The following is a 22639-nucleotide window of genomic DNA, read 5'->3' as shown; positions in this document are numbered from 1 at the left end:
CCGACTTGCCAAAACTATAGTTGTTAACAAGAAATTTGTGAAGTGGTTGAAAAACGAGTTTTAATGACTCCAACCTAAGTGTATGTAAACTTCCGACTTCAACTGTATGTTACACACATATTTCTTTTTTTATTGTAAAAAAATAAATATATATTGGTCTGCAAAGTGCTCAAAAACTGGTAAATTAAATGCATCCTTTCCGAGGGCGCTCTATAATGACCACGTACGGGGCATGCGCGTTTCTGCAAGGCCCGTTTCCATAGCAGTGGACGCACCGCAAGATAAATTCTCCAATTTATGATGACTGACTGACACCCGCAGTGCCAGTTCCTTTGATATGGATCTTGTTATGGACTTACATACGCTCAATTTTATATAGCCTAGTAGCCTTCCTAATTATTGCCTGATCGATTGATTCAGTGAACTTTTGCGTTTTGGCAAGAGACGGTAGTTGAGACAAAAGTCCGACTGATTGGGGGAAAGAAACAATTATGGGCAATCAAGACCGTGAATTCTGCTTCTTATTTTGAGCAAATATTTTTTTGGGTCATCACAGTGTTTTTCTTTTATTGTACGCCATCCGACAAAATGTAAGTAATTTTCAAATAATTTTGAATAAACTTTAAAGATGTAAAAAGGTAAACTTCAATAGCATATTTTATGTTTTTTTATATATAATGTGTATCATCAGTGTATGTAGTTTATGTTTTTAGCTGTGCACGTTGGTGTTTTGGAAAATGTTTACATCTGATTATGGTGTTGATTGCTTGCGTTGTTGACTGTATGTGACTGACAGATGGAACATTCGCAGTTACAAACGTCCGGTTGGTGCAACATTTTTTTATGGCTTCTATATAGGAAAGCCAATTGACACACTATACATTTTCCTGTCTCGATTTATGTTTAAACTATTGTTGGAACTAAGGCTACGTTATTTGCCTATCAAAACAGTGTAATCGGCGAAACCATCCGATTGGCAGGAGCACAAATAAGAAGCTTGGGTCCTATTCATTAGTCCACACCGGAGCAAAACGTTTTACAACTGCAAACGAAAACGAGCGTTTCTTATTGGATACGTCCATACTAGTCTTTCCCAGTTTCAGTACATTTTCTTCCGTATGGCGCTTAATGAATACGCCACAGGGATTCGGCAACCGAATTTCAACCCTGTCAATGAACTCATGAGGCAAACAAGATCATACGCCCATGTCAATGCCAATGTGTGCCAAAATGAAGATGATGACAAAACGATTAGTTCTACAGCATCATAATTTTTCATGCACTAACATTCTGAATTTTGAGAATAAAGAGAATAGTCATTATGATTTTGACAGCTTAGTGGAGAAGGTAAGACGAGGGAGGGAAAATTATAAATCAGAAATAATGATAGAAACATAGTGGCATAGGAGGGGTTTGTCAGCGTAAATGTCATATAAATGGTTACGCTTTGATTGGGAAAGGTTCAACTGTTGTGACTGGCTGCCTGCTCAAAGCAATATCCTCCTTGTGAAACTGGTTTCTGTTTTTAAAAACCTGATCGTCCAGAGACAAGGAACCAAAACTGTCCAGAAGGGTTGGCTATTATAACCACAGTTGAACCACAATGCGTGGCTGTCCCAAATGGCACCCTATTCCTTATATAGTGCACTACTTTTGACTAGAGCCCTATGGGTCCTGTTCAAAAGTAGTGTAATATGTATAGAGAATAGGGTGCCATTTGGGACGTAAGGCCAGAGTGTTTGGTTATTATGTTGAACCACTATGGACACTGTGAGCTAAGCTGTTGATACAGGATGGATGTGGGGGATGGTAACAATGCCATCATGCTGCTCCAACTCAACTAATTTCCCTGGCAAATGTAACCGCAGCCTACCAGTGTGGCATCATGCATTCTAAAATAGATACAAAACATTCCTTTCACTTTTGGTGTGATGATGGAAGTGGGCAAGTTTTCCTTGGCCATTTGACATGAATAGGAAGAACTGGGTCCTAGTCATCGTAGTCTATAACCAGGGTCCTAGTCATCGTAGTCTATAACCAGGGTCCTAGTCATCATAGTCTATAACCAGGGTCCTAGTCCTCATAGTCTATAACCAGGGTCCTAGTCTTCATAGTCTATAACCAGGGTCCTAGTCATCATAGTTTCTAACCAGGATCCTAGTCATCATAGTCTATAACCAGGATCCTAGTCATCATAGTCTATAACCAGGGTCCTAGTCATCATAGTCTATAACCAGGATCCTAGTCATCATAGTTTATAACCAGGGTCCTAGTCATCATAGTTTATAACCAGGGTCCTAGTCATCATAGTTTATAACCAGGGTCCTAGTCATCATAGTTTATAACCAGGGTCCTAGTCATCATAGTCTATAACAAGGGTCCTAGTCCTCATAGTCTATAACCAGGATCCTAGTCATCATAGTTTATAACCAGGGTCCTAGTCATCATAGTTTATAACCAGGGTCCTAGTCATCATAGTCTATAACCAAGGTCCTAGTCATCATAGTCTATAACCAGGGTTCTTGTCGTCATAGTCTATAACCAGGGTCCTAGTCATCATAGTCTTTAACCAGGTTCCTAGTCATCATAGTCTATAACCAGGGTCCTAGTCATCGTAGTCTATAACCAGGGTCCTAGTCATCATAGTCTACAACCATGTTCCTGGTCATCATAGTCTATAACCAGGATCCTAGTCCTCATAGTCTATAACCAGGTTCCTAGTCCTCATAGTCTACAACCATGTTCCTAGTCATCATAGTCTATAACCAGGTCCCTAGTCATCATAGTCTATAACCAGGGTCCTAGTCATTGTAGTCTATAACCAGGATCCTAGTCATCATAGTCTGTAACCAGGGTCCTAGTCATCATAGTCTATAACCAGGATCCTAGTCATCATAGTCTATAACCAGGGTCTTAGTCATCATAGTCTATAACCAGGATCCTAGTCATCATAGTTTATAACCAGGGTCCTAGCCATCATAGTCTATAACCAGGGTCCTAGTCATCATAGTCTGTAACCAGGGTCGTAGTCTATAACCAGGTTCCTAGTCATCATAGTCTATTACCAGGGTCTAGTCTATAACCAGGTTCCTAGTCTATAACCAGAGCCCAGAGGTTTTCCTGGTCAGGTATTGCGGTCAGGAAAAATGCAAATGGCACCCTAGTCTCTAAATAGTGCACTACTTTTGATCAGCGCACAATGGGCCCTGGTGAAAAGTAGTGCACTGAATAGGGTGCCATTTGGGACATAGACTTTGTCCTATGTGTCGCTGTCTTCTGTGTTCCAGATGAGCTGTTTTGAGCGGGGGCTGAGGCGGACGGCCCCTGCACGCGGCAGCAGCAGGAATGAGCTGGTGACCCCCTCGACGGCATCTCTCTCCAGGGTTAACGGCTGGGCCTGTCCCCCTCACTCCTTCCAGCTGGTGGGATGGACAATATACAGCTACATGGCTGTAGTTGGCTTTGGGATCTATATCCCACTACTACCTTCACCCTGGAGCCACATGGCCTACTCTGTAACCTTTACTCAAGGAGTCAAGGACTCTTGGTCGAAAGCAGAGGTTGAAGAAGTTTCAAGCAGGCCTTGGTCAAATAAGCTCTGGGTCAAATACTTTCAAATATTTGAGTTGCACTCAAGTGACTTTACCTGGTACAAGTAGAACCACTTGATTTAGTTTTCCAGTTACAAGTAGAACCAATAGAATAGTCCCAAAAGTGCAAACTCTAAGTCAAGCTAAGTCATTCGCAAGTCAAATAAGTAAGTGTAAATATTTGACACAGGTGTTCAGGTCAGATAATTTCTGTGAGATGTCTTGCTTCTGTTTATTTGTTTCAGCTCTTGAAATATTTCTGCTTTGAGTGAAGAGCAAGACCTATAAATTGCACAGAAGGTTTTAGTGTTGCATTTCGTCCCAAATGGCACCCTATTCCCTACATACAGTTGAAGTCGGAAGTTTACATACACCTTAGCCAAATACATTTAAACTCAGTTTTTCACAATTCCTGACATTTAATCCTAGTAAAAATTCCCTGTCTTAGGTCAGTTAGGATCACCACTTTATTTTAAGAATGTGAAATGTCAGAATAATAGTAGAGAGAATTATTTTTTTCAGCTTTTATTTCTTTCATCACATTCCCAGTGGGTCAGAAGTTTACATACACTCAATTAGTATTTGGTAGCATTGCATTTAAATTGTTTAACTTGGGTCAAACTTTTCGGGTAGCCATCCACAAGCTTCCCACAATAAGTTGGGTGAATTTTGGCCCATTCCTCCTGACAGAGCTGGTGTAACTGAGTCAGGTTTGTAGGCCTACTTGCTCGCACACGCCTTTTCAGTTCTGCCCACAAATGTTCTATAGGATTGAGGTCAGGGTTTTGTGATGGCCACTCCAATACCTTGACTTTGTTGTCCTTAAGCCATTTTGCCACAACTTTGGAAGTATGCTTGGGGTCATTGTCCATTTGGAAGACCTATTTGCAACCAAGCTTTAACTTCATGACTGATGTCTTGAGATGTTGCTTCAATTTATCCACATAATGTTCCTTCCTCATGATGCCATCTATTTTGTGAAGTGCACCAGTCCCTCCTGCAGCAAAGCACCCCCATAGCATGATGCTGCCACCCCTGTGTTTCACGGTTGGGATGGTGTTCTTCGGCTTGCAAGCATTCCCCCTTTTTCCTCCAAACATAACGATGGTCATTATGGCCAAACAGTTCTATTTCTGTTTCATCAGAGCAGAGGACATTTCTCCAAAAAGTACGATCTTTGTCCCCATGTGCAATTGCAAACCGTAGTCTGGCTTTTTTTGGAGCAGTGGCTTTTTCCTTGCTGAGCGGCCTTTCAGGTTATGTCGATATAGGACTAGTTTTACTGTGAATATTGATACTTTTGTACCTGTTTCCTCCAGCATCTTCACAAGGTCCTTTGCTGTTGTTCTGGGATTGATTTGCACTTTTCGCACCAAAGTACGTTCATCACTAGGAGACAGAACACGTCTCCTTCCTGAGCGGTATGACGGCTGCGTGGTCCCATGGTGTTTACACTTGCGTACTGTTGTTTGTACAGATGAACGTGGTACCTTCAGGCATTTGGAAATTGCTCCCAAGGATGAACCAGACTTGTGGAGGTCTACATTTTTTTTTCTAAGGTCTTGGCTGATTTCTTTTCATTTTCCCATGATGTCAAGCAAAGAGGCACTGAGTTTGAAGGTAGGCCTTGAAATACATCCACAGGTACACCTCCAATTGACTCAAATTATGTCAATTAGCCTATCAGAAGCTTCTAAAGCCATGACATCATTTTCTGGAATTTTCCAAGCTGTTTAAAGGCACAGTCAATTTAGTATATGTAAACTTCTGATCCACTGGAATTGTGATACTGTGAATTATAAGTGAAATAATCTGTCTGTAAACAATTGTTGGAAAAATTATTTGTGTAATGCACAAAGTAGATGTCCTAACCGACTTGTCAAAACTATAGTTTGTTAACAAGAAATTTGTGGAGTGGTTGAAAAACGAGTTTTAATGACTCCAACCTAAGTGTATGTAAACCTCCGACTTCAACTGTAGTACACAACCTTTGACCAAAAGTAGTGCACTATATAGGGAATTTTGGGACTTAGCCAAGGTTTTAGTGTTGCTCTATAGCTGTAATGTTGTTGTGGATAATGATAGTAGTGAGTCATCATCAGGTCAGATATGCTTCTTTATCACAATGTCTCATCCTCCCACTGACCGTTACAGACATAGTCTCATCCTCCCACTGACCTTTACAGACATAGTCTCATCCTCCCACTGACCGTTACAGACATAGTCTCATCCTCCCACTGACCTTTACAGACATAGTCTCATCCTCCCACTGACCTTTACAGACATAGTGGCATCCTCCCACTGACCTTTACAGACATAGTGGCATCCTCCCACTGACCTTTACAGACATAGTCTCATCCTCCCACTGACCCTTACAGACATAGTGGCATCCTCCCACTGACCTTTACAGACATAGTGGCATCCTCCCACTGACCTTTACAGACATAGTCTCATCCTCCCGCTGACCTTTACAGACATAGTGGCATCCTCCCACTGACCTTTACAGACATAGTCTCATCCTCCCACTGACCGTTACAGACATAGTCTCATCCTCCCACTGACCTTTACAGACATAGTGGCATCCTCCCACTGACCTTTACAGACATAGTGGCATCCTCCCACTGACCTTTACAGACATAGTCTCATCCTCCCACTGACCCTTACAGACATAGTGGCATCCTCCCACTGACCTTTACAGACATAGTGGCATCCTCCCACTGACCTTTACAGACATAGTCTCATCCTCCCACTGACCTTTACAGACATAGTGGCATCCTCCCACTGACCTTTACAGACATAGTGGCATCCCAAATGACACCCTATTCCCTATATAGTGCACTACTTTTAACCAGAGCCCTATATAGGGAATAGGGTGCCATTTGGGACAGAACCACTATCATCACTGCTCTTTTGTCTGATGTCAACTGCAGTATGATGTCAACTGCAGTATGATGTCAGCTGCAGTATGATGTGTACTGCAGTATGATGTTTAGCTGCTGTATGATGTCAGCTGCAGAATGATGTCAGCTGCAGTACGATGTCAGCTGCAGTATGATGTCAGCTGCAGTATGATGTTTAGCTGCTGTATGATGTCAGCTGCAGTATGATGTCAGCTGCAGTATGATGTCAACTGCAGTATGATGTCAGCTGCAGTATGATGTCAGCTGCAGTATGATGTCAACTGCAGTATGATGTCAGCTACAGTATGGTGTCAACTGCAGTATGATGTTTAGCTGCTGTATGATGTCAGCTGCAGTATGATATTTAGCTGCAGTATGATTTCAGCTGCAGTATGATGTCAGATGCAGTATGATATCAGATGCAGTATGATATCAACTGCAGTATGATGTTTAGCTGCTGTATGATATCAGCTGCAGTATGATGTCAGCTGCAGTACGATGTCAGCTGCAGTATGATATCAACTGCAGTATGATGTCAGCTGCAGTATGATGTTTAGCTGCTGTAAGATGTCAGCTGCAGTATGATGTCAGCTGCAGTATGATGTCAACTGCAGTATGATGTTTAGCTGCTGTATGATGTCAGCTGCAGTATGATGTCAGCTGCAGTATGATGTTTAGATGCAGTATGATTTCAGCTGCAGTATGATGTCAGCTGCAATATGATGTCAGCTGCAGTATGATGTCAACAGCAGTATGATGTCAACTGCAGTATGATGTCAGCTGCAGTATGATAGTTAGCTGCAGTATGATTTCAGCTGCAGTATGATTTCAGCTGCAGTATGGTGTCAGATGCAGTATGATGAAACAGAAAGGGTTGATTTATTCAGACTTGACACTCCTACTCCTCCTCACATAGAGAAGCTTTTGTGTACCGCGATGGTCACTGTAAGGTTTGTCAAAATGACATCTAGACTGAGAGTGGACACTTTACTTCATACACTGATACTGAATCAGATATTCAAGCTGGTTTGGATTCTACTATGGTTCATGGTGTGGCTATTTGATAAACTGTATCAATATTTCCCTTGTTAGTCCCTTGACCATCCCACTATGCAGCTAACTGGTACAGCCTTCATTGTGCACCTGGTCACCCATCTAGCTGCCGTGTCAATAAACCCAGCAGAGGCAGGCGTCCGAGCCAAGAAGAGCTACTCCAACCCACTGCCTGTCTTCGACAAGAAGAAACAACCACATGTTATCCACAACCTACACTGCTACCTGTGTAAAATCAATGTGTATGTATCTCACCCAAGTCTCTTAAAAAGGCCAATCTGGAATTGGTCAAATGTTTACATTCATTTTTGAACATTTAAAAAGTGGCGGGCGGCCGTTTTGTTCTGGTTTGAATTCAGGATTGTCCCTGTTGCATTATACTGTACATTGAGATACAATTATGTTTTTTCTCATTGAGGAAATTGCAACAAGGTTGATGTGGTTTCTCTGTCTTTCTCTAGGGACCCCAAAGTGAAACACTGTGGCGTGTGCAACAAGTGTATTGAAGACTTTGACCACCACTGTAAATGGCTGAACAACTGTGTGGGGGGACAGAACTACTGGTAAGAGGAAGCATGGGAGGATGGCCCATTTCAGTCGATGTTGACTACTAAGAGTTTGAGGAAATATTGTTTTGAATATCATTCCTTTAAATGTAGTTTATTTGGCTCTTTGTAGTCTAGACCAGGTTACTGTAAAGCACTTTGTGGCAAGGCTAAATCCAATACATTTGATTGAGATCAAAGCCAGATGTATTTCTATGTTTGTCCTTCTCAGGTACTTCTTTGTGACGGTGTTCTCTGCTACGCTGGGCGTCCTCGTGCTCCTCATGGTCATCCTGTTCATCTTCATCCAGCATTATATGGACCCCGCCAGTCTCCGCACCGCACCGCAGTTTACCAGTGAGTTTTCATCTCCGCACCGCAGTTTACCAGTGAGTTTCCATCTCCGCACCGCACCGCAGTTTACCAGTGAGTTTTCATCTCCGCACCGCACCGCAGTTTACCAGTGAGTTTACATTTCCGCACCGCACCGCAGTTTACCAGTGAGTTTACATTTCCGCACCACAGTTTACCAGTGAGTTCATCTCCGCACCGCAGTTTACCAATGAGTTCATCTCCGCACCACAATTTACCAGTAAGTTTTCATCTCCGCACCGCAGTTTACCAGTGAGTTTACATTTCCGCACCGCACCGCAGTTTACCAGTGAGTTCATCTCCGCACCGCAATTTACCAGTAAGTTTTCATCTCCGCACCACAGTTTACCAGTGAGTTTACATTTCTGCATCACAGTTTATCAGTGAGTTTACATTTCCGCACCACAGTTTACCAGTGAGTTGTGGTCTTTGGTGGTGTTAGGCTAGCTTAACTAGACTAGATAGAGAGGAGGCGATGCATGCAACTGGGTTCAATATGAGGTAATCAGAGGAGTAATTGGATGATGATTTTGATCATCTATGTCAGGGATGGGCAATTGGCGGCCCACGGGCCACAAGGCCCTCAGATAAACCCCCCCCCCCCCCCAAAAAAAAAAAAAAAAACGGGACGTGACTGGTCTTCCTGTCTGTAGGTGTGTTGAGTAACGGGACGTGGCTGGACTTACATTTTACATTGACATTTTAGTCATTTAGCAGACACTCTTATCCAGAGCATACATATTTTTTTTATTTTTCATACTGGCCCCCCGTGGGAATCGAACCCACAACCCTGGCGTTGCAAACACCATGCTCTATCAACTGAGCTACATCCCTGCAGGCCATTCCCTCCCCTACTCTGGACAACGCTGGGCCAATTGTGCGCCGCCCCATGGGTCTCCCGGTCGCGGCCGGCTACGACGCGGCCGGCTAGAATTGCTGTCTGTAGGTGTGTTGAGTGACGGGACGTGGCTGGTCTTCCTGTCTGTAGGTGTGTTGAGTAACGGGACGTGGCTGGTCTTCCTGTCTGTAGGTGTTTTGAGTAACGGGACATGGCTGGTCTTCCTGCCCCTGGTGCCCATGGAGACAAGCTCAGTCAGTCTCCTGGTTGTAGCCTTCCTCACGGTCATGTTGGCTACTGGCTCTCTGCTGCTGCTGGTTCACCTGCTGGGCTTCCACATCTATCTCTGTGAGTTACTAACTGGTCCAGGGGCTGTATGTATCAAGTGTCTCAGAGTAAAAGTGCTGATCTAGGATCAGGTCCCCCCCCCTGTCCATATAAGCATATTCATTATGATCTGAAAGGCAAAACTGATCCTAGATCAGCAGTTCTATTGTGAGACTTTGTGAATACGGGCTCAGACCTGGGTAAAATATTGTACATATTATTTTGAATACCTTCCTGATACTAGCTTTTAGTTTGATTTAGTACAATGGAACCGATGGAATAGTGTATCTGTATGTTATTTGGCATGACAACACTTTATTATTGTCTCTGAGGATGTTTCTCTTGCAGCATTACAACAGTGAGTTGGCATGACAACACTTTATTATTGTCTCTGAGGATGTTTCTCTTGCAGCATTACAACAGTGAGTTGGCATGACAACACTTTATTATTGTCTCTGAGGATGTTTCTCTTGCAGCATTACAACAGTGAGTTGGCATGACAACACGTTATTATTGTCTCTGAGGATGTTTCTCTTGCAGCATTACAACAGTACACAAGGTCAACACAACAAGATGCTACATACAGAATGTTTTCCTTCCAATCAACTGTCTTCTCTTCCTCTGGTCTCTGCAGTGTTAAACAAAATAAGCACGTATGACTACATTATAACACGACGCCGTAAACAGGCCAGCAGCCAGGACATAGAGATGGGCTTTCCCCAGTCATCTGACAGCAATGGCAACGCAGGACAGGTCAGATCCTTTGTTTCACTGCTCCTCTCTGGCCTTGGTGAAATCCAACCAGGATTTCTGGAAAACCTGGGCATTTTGGCAAAGTTACTGGAATTTTGCAACCCTAATTCCAATAGTTGCATGCAAACTAGTTTCTTCAATCCCATAGCCATGAGTTTGGTACAAGAGAGACTACACAATCATGTATTCTCAGGATTGATTTGTTGATTTGATTGTTTTTTAGAATTATCCGCCAATGGAGCCCTCCATCGACTGTGATGCATCGTTGTCAGACGGTGTCAGGTAGGTAATTCCACTAGGAAACCATGATACCGATGCATGTGGTTATCATGTACAGTGTTGCAAGACACAAGTACTGGAAGGTTTCCTGCTATGCAGCTGGGAAATTGTAATCTTCCAAAGTGTAAAAGTTATCTCAAAGATAGACTTGTAGAGTAACACGTTATTGTAGTTATCTCAAATTTAGACTTGTAGAATAACACGTTATTGTAGTTATCTCAAATATAGACTTGTAGAATAACACGTTATTGTAGTTATCTCAAATATAGACTTGTAGAATAACACGTTATTGTAGTTATCTCAAATATAGACTTGTAGAATAACATGTTATTGTAGTTATCTCAAATATAGACTTGTAGAATAACACGTTATTGTAGTTATCTCAAATATAGACTTGTAGAATAACATGTTATTGTAGTTTTTAGATTTTACTTTTACCCCTTTTACTTCCCAATTTCGTGATATCCAATTGGTAGTTACAGTCTTGTCCCATTGCTGTAAATCCCCTACGGACTCGGGAGAGTCATGCGTCCTCTGAAACATGACCCTGCCAAGCCGCACTGCTTCTTGACACACTGCTCGCTTAACCCGAAAGCCAGCCGCACCAATGTGTCGGAGGAAACACCATCCAACTGGTGACCAAAGTCAGCTTGCTAGAGCGCGATGGGACAAGGAAATCCCAGCCGGCCAAACCCTCCCCTAACCCGGACGATGCTGGGCCAATTGTACGTCGCCTCATGGGTCTCCAAGTCACGGCCGGCTGTGACAGCCTGGGATCGAACCCGGGGCTGTAGTGACGCCTCAAGCACTCCACCACTCGGGAGGCCCTTATTGTAGTTATCTCAAAGATAGATTTGTATAATAACACATTATTGTGCATGGCACCTCTTCTTTTGCGTGTTGTAGCTGCAAGAATCAGGAAACAGGAACTATTTCAAGTCAATTCTCTGGATCTTTCTGTACTGAGGTCAGTTACCCTAACCAAATTGAAAGTTATCACTAAACTACTTTTGTCATCATATTCTAAAATAATATTTTGGGTATTGTCTGTATAATATAATAATATAATATAATATGCCATGAAGGTCTTTTGTTTCAGAACTATTAGTTAGGACCATTTGCAAGAAAACATTGTCATAATAAAATAAGTAAATATGTTCTTGTTCTAGTTGGACAACTTTACTAAATCATCAGAAAAGGAAAATGGCTTTTACTATGGCACAGAGCTACCCACCCAGATTATACCAGGTGAGTTTACCCACCCAGATTATAACAGGAGAGTTTACCCACCCAGATTATACCAGGTGAGTTTACCCACCCAGATTATACAAGGAGAGTTTACACACCCAGATTATACCAGGAGAGTTTACCCGCCCAGGTTAGACCAGGGGAGTTTACCCACCCAGATTATACCAGGAGAGTTTACCCACCCAGATTAGACCAGGTGAGTTTACCCACACAGATTAGACCAGGTGAGTATACCCACGCAGATTATACCAGATGAGTTTACCCACCCAGATTATACCAGGTGAGTTTACTCACCCAGATTAGACCAGGTGAGTATAACCACCCAGGTTAGACCAGGGGAGTTTACCCACCCAGATTATACCAGGAGTGTTTACCCACCCAGATTATACCAGGTGAGTTTGGGACAGACATTTTAAATTCAGAAGGAACTTTTTTAAATGCCTACGCTGTATTTAGGTCTCTGGGTCTTTCCTATTTAACTAGAGCTGTGTCCCAAATGGCACCTTATTCCCTATTTAGTTCACTACCTTTGACCAGGACCAAGTGGATAAGGGTCATGATCAAAAGTAGTACACTGCATAGGGAATAAGGTGCCATTTGGGACACAGCCCGAGGTGATTATCAGTGTAACTAATTCCAATCTGCTGGTTTTAAATGTTCTGTCTGGAAGGTGAAGTGGTGATGGACGACCCCTTGGGCTGGAGGTCAGGTGGAGGCAGAGAGGGCCTCAGAGCAGGCCAGTGTGAGGGGGTCTGTGCACGGGGTCTGGGTCCACGGGGTCTGGGTCCCCTGCGCTGACAGAGCTCATCAGTAGCTGGTCTCTGATGCTCTACAGGGGCCACACACAGTACCTGAGGAACTAAAGACATTGACACACATTTTACATTTTTACATTTTAGTCATTTTAGCAGACGCTCTTATCCAGAGCGACTTACATGAGCAATTAGGGTTAAGTGCCTTGCTCAAGGGCACATCGACAGATTTTTCACCTAGTCGGCTCGGGGATTAGAACCAGCGACCTTTCGGTTACTGGCACAACGCTCTTAACCACTAAGCTACCTACACACCATAACGAACGTTGGCCGTGTGCAGTACAGTAGATCACCTACTGGATGTTGACTAACTGTGGTCGATACAACATGTCAAATCTTTGGGAAATGAAAAAAAAATGACTGTCGATGTTGTTTGGTCAGAAGCCATCGAATCGGCCACCGGCAGCAGTATCTACCTTGGGGAACGAATAGAGAATGTTCATGCTGGATTGAAATCACCATGATGCCTCCAACGGACCTCCTGTTGTTGCCTATGAGGATCACAACTTGGACCTGGAAATGAAACTTTGGATTCCGAGCTTCTAAAAAGCATCATGGAATGTTATGAAATGGGCTAGGGAATAGAACACATTGGATGCAACCTGGATTCCTATGGAAGAGGACAGACAATGGGATTTCTCACATATTGACTGCGAGGGGTGACATTGGCTTTTTTATAATATGCAATGGGCTATTTTAATAGGATATTTAGACTGAATGATGGGAAGGACATTATTTATTTTGTAGCAATTTTATATATTTTATCTGATCACATTTTTTAAGGAATTGTTTTACCTATGTTTTATTTGTTAATTTAGCAATTTCAAATCATATAGTTCTTGCCTGAATGTAATAATAAAATGTGTAAACATACTGTACAAACTCCTGAGTTAAATAATGTTCCATTCCCAGGTTAACCAGACGGTGGAGCTATTGAGACTCATTGAACTACAATAAATCTAATTAATTTATACCCTATGTATATGTATGTATATCCAGCCAATGGAGTGATGGAGCATTTGTCATTCCTGAGAAACATTTGCTAATTCTTCTGTCCTGGAGCTGTACCTCAGTTAGTGTCTTGCATCATCCATGAGTGCTGTACAGTGGTGGCTGGTGGCACTTTAAATGGGGAGGACAGGGATCATAGTAATGGCTGGAACGGAATGAATGTATTTTGTTAGATGCCATTCCGTTCACTCCATCCCAGCCATTATTATGAGGCGTCCTCCTCTCACCAGCCTCCTCTGGTGCTGTTTCAGCACCAGCCTGCCTGGCCCCAGTGGACAGTGCATTATATAATCTCCAGTTCTCCATGTTAAATCATTACCACTGGTTGTATAACCATTTAAAGAGGTCAATGCCATGAGTGGACATCAGATCAGAGAATTAAGGCCCTGAATAAGGCTCAAACCATACATTGACATCAAATTACCAACAAAGGTTAGATAGGGGCAGTGACACAATTACAGATACTTTGATTTTCAAGTGCATGTGCATTACTAGCAGAACTGTTCACGTTGAAGGAAGGAGAGGGTTCTGTCCTAATCTCTATCTTTTAGGGAAGATCTTATTTCGCTAGAGAGAATGCATCCCAAATGACACCTTATGCAAGCCCTGGTCAAAAGTAGTGCACTAAAGGGAATAGGGTGTAATTTGGGATGCAAGCATCCTCTACTGTATCTTTGAGGGAAATCTTATTTCCCTAGAGAGAGAATCCCATTGGCCGTGTGTTGACCAGCGACTCAAGACATCCTGTACTCGGACTAGAGCCAGGTTGCATTTCCTGGAAACTATTCTGATTTGTTTTTCTTTTCTAATCTTTTTATATACATACCATGGCCTTTGGTCCTTGGACCTCAGTGATGTGCTACTGCTTTCTCACTCTGCCTGTACTGGCTCTTTCTCATGGAAAACATTTCACTCAGAATATTTATTCTGAAGTATTACATTTTTGGATGGGAGTACAATTGATTGAATAGCAGCACCTAATTAAAATGAATGTACAATCACCTCACTGGCTGGTCTAACCTTTGATATATGGTTTAGAAGTGCTCCGAATACTCCATACTGCAAAAGAGCACGACAGAACAGAGATTCCCACGGAACGGAAGGAATTCCCTTAACCTTTTATGGATAAAACAAAATAACGTTATCCATTACCCATCACCTTCATGAGAATACTTTGATGTTTACACGAGTGGTAGGAGTGCTGCAGCCAATCAGTGGCCTGAATTTCTCCCCTCATTTCTTTAGCGGAGGCGAACAGCAGGCAGGCATTTGAGATCCTATGTAGCGGGAGAGTATAATGTTGCCAACGATCCTCGACGTGCAGTTATGATTTTGTGGAATTGACAACGAATAACAGTGGATTGGAGAAGGATTGAGATATCAGGTAAATGTGTTATTTACAGATGTGGTTAAATGTTTTTTGGCAAAATAACTGCTATTGATGTTGACAGTTTATTTGTTTTGGTGTGCGTTTATTTTGAAACTGACATATGTTCGGTTCAATGCGATTTTTTAAATATGCAAATTGATAGCTACAAATATAAATGTATTTCTATATTTCATTGCACACTAAATTATGTTGTGCATTATATGCAGGAAGTCGCTTGATTGTCAAATATGCTTTCGTTTTTCCCTCATTTGAACGCACTGGTCTTTTACGCCGTTTGGTTCTAGAATTATGCATTGCATAATGGTGTATCGTTTACTGAATTGTAGACGCTGTCAATAGTGTATACGCATATTCGATGTATTACCAGGTATTGCGTTATGCACTGGCAAGTGGCAATAGAAGAGTTGAGACTGCAGCCTGTGCATGGTCACAATAACAATGGTCACGTGCCACGGTGGACTATTCCAGAGACCACTACTTGAGCATGAATCTCTGCACATTTGCAAGTTTATGTAACCAGTCTCGCGCAGGAAACATGCTCATACTGCATTATCCAACTTCTGTACTGTCAACTTAAACGAACCATAGCATAGCCTATATCGTTTGGTCTCTCGACGTTTTACATGTATTGTTACCTTCTCCCTTGTACGACATAGCTACTACCTCTACCAAGAGGTCGGGTCCTTTATGGCATAGGAGATCCTCTTGAAACTGTAGGGCAGATCCTTTGTATCAAACCCTGCTCTGGCTTCTAATGCATGATTGTTACATAATATAGCCTAGTCAGCCTAGAAGGGAAAATAGTTGAAGGAAGCCTTTTGGAATGATAATATTCTCATACAAACTACCCTAAGAATGCATGAAGCCCATTTACCCAGTTGTTCTCCTCCTTGTGTATTCTGTTTATGTACTCTTTAGGTGCATGTCGATTCTATTGCATCAAAGATTCAACCAATATCTTGGCGCATGTCGATTCTATTGCATCAAAGATTCAACCAATATCTTGGCGCATGTCGATTCTATTGCATCAAAGATTCAACCAATATCTTGTAACATCATGATGACATGGTACTGTGGCTGATGATATGGTCATGTATGTTGATGGAAATGACAGATGCTTGGCAGGCAACACTACATGTGTTGGGCCCACATACAGTATCTAGTGTTTCACAGTCAGAGAGGATTTGCCAATCAGTCTTTGCTTGTCTCCAACTCAAGCAGTATATAAGTAAAGCAGTACTGTAATTCAAACGTAGACCTAATTGAAAATGTAGGTCAGATTTTACAAATAAATGGCCCAGTATTTTGTTCACAGCACTTCTGCTTTACGTGTGCGTTAGCCTTGTTTATCCCCATATGTTGTATTAGGTACGCATGAGGAGCGAATGCAGTCATTCACTGACTTTGCCCCAGATTTCTCTCTTGGCACATGTTGCAGTGCACTCTGGTCCGAGAGTCACTGGATCCTGTCATAAACAATTACCCTCACAGGGTAAATTAGTATATTTTGTTGTTCAGTTAGTTCATATTCAGGACAGGGTGGTTATGAAAGGTTATGTTTTTTGAAAGTGCGTTGTCTGCATGGTCAGTGAAAAAAGCCAAAGGGGTGATCTAGTAATCTAAGCTACTTTTGACCAGAGCCCATGTAGTGTACTACATAGGGAATAGGGTACCATTTGAGCCACAGCCCAGGCCTCTCTCCATGTGAGAGGGGACAGACAGGACCACTGCTGCTCTCATTGGGATCATTCATCCATCGGGGTTGCATAAGGATCCTCTCTTTCATTACTCTGCCTTGTATCTTTATATGGCTTATTGTTATGACCACAATAAGGACTGAGCAGAGATAGCGTAACATATTGTTTCTGAAGCACAATACATTCGTGCCTGACACCGGAGAGGGGATGGAGGGAGGGAGGGATGGTGGGAGGGAGGGAGGGTGGGAAGGAGAGGAAGGCTAACATACAGTACACACTCCAGCCACAGAGAGAGAGAGAGAGAGAGAGAGAGAGAGAGAGAGAGAGAGAGAGAGAGAGAGAGAGAGAGAGAGGAAAAACTCTAGTAATGGGGGAAGAAATCGATACAGTTACATTTCGTAATATTATTTTTAGACAATATTATATTGATATTTGACTCCAAGTATCTATTTGTAAAAAATATATACTTTTTTTTGCTACTGTAGGTAGCATTAGCTAGCGCTAGTTGGCTGTACCTGCACCAAAACTCCAGTATTTTTCCTTCATAGCTTGTTGTCCATCTTCTTCTTAAATAGTGAGCCAACATGTTTTCATCACTTTTATTTCCATGACTGATCAAAACTCATTTTCTCATGGCTCTCTCTTGTCTCTCTGCAGCAGACATATGGTGAGAAATATGTTTGGAACATCAAATCGCAGTATAGAATCCCGATACGTATGTAATCATGAAAACGCAATACATATCGTATCAGCACCTAAGTATGGTGATAATATCGTATTGTGAGGTCCCTGGCAATTCCCAGGCCTAACAAACTGCAGCAAGAGACACAGACAGACAACGGTGAGTGACTTCAGACCCATGGGGCAGTAGGGTGATGATGTAATGCACTCTGGGATAGATGGATGGATGGAGGGGAGGGGGGTTACTGTGGACTCTGAGAGCTGCCTGCAACAGGGCTCTATAGTGCCGCCATTTTACTCGCATATGCAGCTAAATATTTTGCTGTGCGACCTGGAATTTTAACTTAGGAGCACCATTGCGCCTAGAAAAATGAAGGATTCTAGCTTTATTACCTCAAATATTTTTCATTGTGCTCCTAAATGTCTTTGTGTGCGCATACATTTTTCAACTTAAGAGCACACATGCTCAACGTAGAGCCCTGTGCAAGACTGGGTAACTAAGAGGGACACCATGGCAGACTGACTACCTGGACGTGGTAGAGAGGTTTACACAGGGAAGAGTTGTTGTCTGATTGGTGGACTCAGGTCAGTGGTTAGTGGTACAATGGTGGTTAAATGGCGGACTGGGACTCTGGGTGTTGGTGCTCTAGTGAAGACTGACAGACTCAGGATAGTGTCTTTTAGCCTTCTGTCAATGTAGCCTGGGCCCAGATATATGTTGCTTTATGTATGGGTTTGGCCATGCTAGTTAGAGCTGGGACCAGAATACTACATTATGATCTGGGATCTGGCTACCACATAATGATCTGGGACCAGGCTACCACATTATGATCTGGGACCAGGCTACCACATTATGATCTGGGAACAGGCTACCACATTATGATCTGGGACCAGGCTACCACATAATGATCTGGGAGCAGGCTACCACATAATGATCCGGGACCAGGCTACCACATTATGATCTGGGACCAGGCTACCACATTATGATGTGGGATCAGGCTACCACATTATGATCTGGGACCAGGCTACCACATTATGATCTGGGACCAGGCTACCACATTATGATCTGGGACCAGGCTACCACATTATGATCTGGGACCAGGCTACCACATTATGATCTGGGACCAGGCTACCACATTATGACTAGGGGTGATGGTGGTATAGTGACAGAGTAGGTGTAGAACTGGGTAGACTAGGGGTCATGGGGGCATTCTAGCACACACTCTGTTCTGATTGGCTGACAAGGCTGGCTGGGACTGATCTAGATGGAGAGCAGATTGGTTCACCACGGCATGCCCAGTCAGGGAGTGACACACAAACAGAAACATGCGCGCAGGCACTCATACGCATGCTTGAATGAACGAACACACGGGTTCGCGCTCACACACAAGCATGTACTCACGTTGCACAGCTCACACACACTCACTCACGCTCTCACACACACACCTCAAGTTGTTAAGTGTGTGGTATTCTCATAATGTTTACGATTGGCTGTGTCTGCTTATTGTCCTCTGCTGACACTTCCCCCCCTCTTATGAACAGATAGAATGTTCTTACCATGGCGTGTTGTGTTGCTATTAATAACAGAGTTCAAAATGGGCCAATTTATATGGTAAAGCACACATCTGTAAGCAGCAACGCATGACCAGAAGGCGAGTATATGTAAGCATGCGGTCATCCAGTCACAGATTTGTCTCTTGAGATCTGGACTCAACCAAATGGCTTTTTTCCTTTGTAGTTGTCTACAAATATGGGACAGCAAACAGGCAGGCCTAAGAGAGAGAGAGAGAAGACGATACTACAGACTATCTGGCCAATGTGTCAGTATGGTCTATACTCCATACTGTTGGGGGTTGTTATGCCTAGTGTCTGGTTAATGCCACGGTAATTAACCTTTCATATGCTGTAAATTAAATCCTCTATTAGATCCAAGCCACATTTCATTTCTGACAGTTCTAATGTATGTAATATATTCTTCACTGTAATCCAATCATCAATAATATGATCATCCGATCATAACATGTTTACTAAAATGTAAGGTAAAATACTAATATCTTGAATAATATATTCTGTATTCACAGCCATGGACTAAATGAGACTTAAAGCTGCAATATGTAACTTTTTGGGTGAGCCGACCAAATTCACGTAGAAATGTGTGTTATAGATATGTCGTGCGCATTGAAAGCAAGTCTAAGGAGCTGTAGATTTGTTCTATGTGAGCTATTTCTTTGCTTCCCATTCTTAACTTTCATTTTTGCGTCTTTTACTTTCGGTTTTGTACACCAGCTTCAAACAACTGAAAATACAATATTTTTGGTCATTGAGAAGATATTTCACAGCGGTTTAGATGGTACAATGATTCCCTACACTGTACATTGCTTGTTTTGTCGCATAAACTGAAATGAGGTGAGCTATTAGAATTTTAGCAACCAGGAAATGGCGGAGTGATTTCTGCATATTGCACCTTAAAAATAGACACAATGCAGGGAAAAATGACCCACGTAAAAGTACCAAAATACTTTCTCTGCTTATATTTTACACACCATCCAGTCTTAATTGTTAACATGAGGGTTTTGTAGACTAAATTAACTCTTTGGGTGTTTCCCAAATGAAACCGTAGTCCCTATAAAGTGCACTACTTTAGACCAGAGCCGTATAAGTAGTGCACTATATAGGGAATAGAGTGTCAATTAGGATGCAACCCCTCTCACTAGCCTCTCTATTAGCCTTAGTCTTGAACGTGATGGGTTTTTTAGGAGACTGTGGCTGTATAGGAGACTGTGGCTGTATAGGAGACTGTGGCCGTATAGGAGACTGTTGCCGTATAGGAGACTGTGGCCATATAGGAGACTGTGGCTGTATAGGAGACTGTGGCTGTATAGGAGACTGTGGCTGTATAGGAGACTGTGGCTGTATAGGAGACTGTGGCTGTATAGGAGACTGTGGCCGTATAGGAGACTGTGGCCGTATAGGAGACTGTGGCCGTATAGGAGACTGTGGCCGTATAGGAGACTGTGGCCGTATAGGAGACTGTGGCCGTATAGGAGACTGTGGCTGTATAGGAGACTGGCTGTATAGGAGACTGTGGATGTATAGGAGACTGTGGCTGTATAGGAGACTGTGGCTGTATAGGAGACTGTGGCTGTATAGGAGACTGTGGCTGTATAGGAGACCGTGGCTGTATAGGAGACCGTGGCCGTATAGGAGACTGTGGATGTATAGGAGACTGTGGCTGTATAGGAGACTGTGGCTGTATAGGAGACTGTGGCTGTATAGGAGACTGTGGCTGTATAGGAGACTGTGGCTGTATAGGAGACTGTGGCTGCATAGGAGACTGTGGCTGTATAGGAGACTGTGGCTGTATAGGAGACTGTGGCACTTGAACACTTGAGACTTCACTGACTATAAAACAAGAGAGTGAAAAGAGTCCTTTGTTCTAGATCGATTTTACTCGTCAGGGCACAAAGAGCGCCACAGAGCACTCTATCGTAGGGACGAGGGTGTCACAGTAAATAAACAGCCTTCCCCAAACACAACTATGTACACAGAGGGAAGCCAAGTCTGTCTGTACATGTAGATGGTTCGAGAGGAAGTGGAGTGAATTTGCTGGGAAAGTCTTGTGTGGCAGGATGCAAGCTGAAACAAGATTGTGTGAAAGTTTCACACGGATCATCCAAGCTCCTGTACCAATAGCTGCTGTAAGTGTTGTGACATTGATCATATCACTGTTTTTATTCATTTGTGGAAGAGGGAAGCTGTTAAACTATTTATGTGTACTCTATAATACAGTTCTTTGTTTATTCCTGAAGTTGGGAGTTCAGTAGTTGAATGGTCGGCCAAGGGGTAACTGTTTAATGGCTTCAAGGGTAACTGTTTAAATACTTACCAAGTTAGAGTTATAAGTTAGAGCTATAACAGTTAACTAAACAACCCTGCATCTCTCCATGGCTGCGTCCCAAATGGCACCCTATTCCCTATGTAGTACACTACTTTTGACCAGAGCCCTATGGACCCTGGTCAAAACAAAGTAATGCACCATATAGGGACTAGGGTGACATTTGGGACATAGCCTATGTTTGTTTTGGCCAGAGTCCTGGATGACCCATACCACCGCCCCAACCCCCGTAACACCAATGGTAGCACTCAGCGACGTCATCCACCATGTGTGGATGTGTGAAGAGACGGCCATGGGACTCAGAGCCAGACAGAGCTGTCACAGTGCTGTCACAATGGCTACCCAGTGTCCCCCGTTCTCAATGACATTATTGATAGACATTAATAATTGCTTGTTTTCCCTGTAAGAATGGACCCTGCAAAACATAATGCCCTTACACAGGGTCCATCTAGGGTTTTTCAGTATTTAGAGTTAATTTATGTGGTTGATTGTAGCTGTCTTGTAAACAAAACCCCTTCTTTGCCACCCATGGTGCCGTGTCACCCGTGTAGTACTGAAGGGGGCTGGGGGTGCATTGAATGACAGCAACTATCCACTCTTCACGCTCTATATTTGAGTGACAGTTGAAATCAGTTGGAGAAGAAATTTAACATTTAAATGTTATGAAATATAAAAGTTCTCTGTCTGTATTCCGGACCTCTAGATAGATAACAGAACTGCTCTCTGGGAGCAGTCAGAACTGACAAGCTGCGTGTGTGGGGGGGGGGGACTTTGTTGGGGTGTACTTTGCCATGGCAAAATGGGTCCTGCGAGGCTGCTGAGTGGTTACTGTAGTTCACCATGGGAACGACTTGGTGAGCACAGTTCTTATTTACTTCAGTGGTACAACATTATCAGGAAGTCATCAGTATCTTCCAATAACACGGCTTTGTTGAAAATCTGATATCTGTCATTGGTTACTCTTTCAAATCTACCTTAGGTATTTCAATGAGACTTGTAACATGGAATCGTTTTAGTAAAATACCTGTGTGTGTCTTAGTCAATTTATTAATGCAGATGTGATCCAGGAATCAAAGGAAATGTCTTTGTGACGTGGTTAGCTAAATGCCGCTTGTCTTGCTGTGATGATGCCAATGATGTGTTTAAAGAGGAATCCTGCTCCTCAGACTGACTGAAAGCATCTGGAGAGAGAGTCTGTGTCCCAAATGGTCCCAAATGGCACCCTGTTCTATATAGAGCATTACTTTA

The 22639-nt window shown here is 42.8% G+C and overlaps 2 protein-coding genes across 2 annotated transcripts in view; both read left to right on the top strand.

The window, feature by feature from the left end:
- Window positions 1-3287: 3287 nt before the first annotated feature.
- Window positions 3288-12703, top strand: LOC311107397 (palmitoyltransferase ZDHHC11-like; the record flags this gene model as incomplete). Its single annotated transcript, XM_084149890.1, has 10 exons — window positions 3288-3515; window positions 7607-7785; window positions 8005-8106; window positions 8321-8445; window positions 9449-9646; window positions 10260-10378; window positions 10602-10660; window positions 11564-11624; window positions 11827-11905; window positions 12576-12703. The coding sequence occupies 10 exons, from the start codon at window positions 3288-3290 to the stop codon at window positions 12701-12703; spliced, it is 1278 nt and encodes a 425-aa protein (XP_084006016.1).
- Window positions 12704-14997: 2294 nt separating this feature from the next.
- LOC311112361 (tubulin polymerization-promoting protein-like) overlaps window positions 14998-22639 on the top strand; it is a 24219-nt gene continuing 16577 nt past the window's right edge. The window contains exon 1 of the mRNA XM_084155447.1: window positions 14998-15112. The gene's annotated coding sequence lies outside the window, so the exon portion shown is untranslated. The remainder of the gene's footprint in view (window positions 15113-22639) is intronic.

Source organism: Coregonus lavaretus, assembly GCF_964263955.1.
Source record: "Coregonus lavaretus genome assembly, chromosome: 3".
NCBI lineage: Eukaryota > Metazoa > Chordata > Actinopteri > Salmoniformes > Salmonidae > Coregonus > Coregonus lavaretus.
The sequence above is the reverse complement of the archived record's forward strand: the minus strand, read 5'-3'. Positions and strand labels throughout refer to the sequence as shown.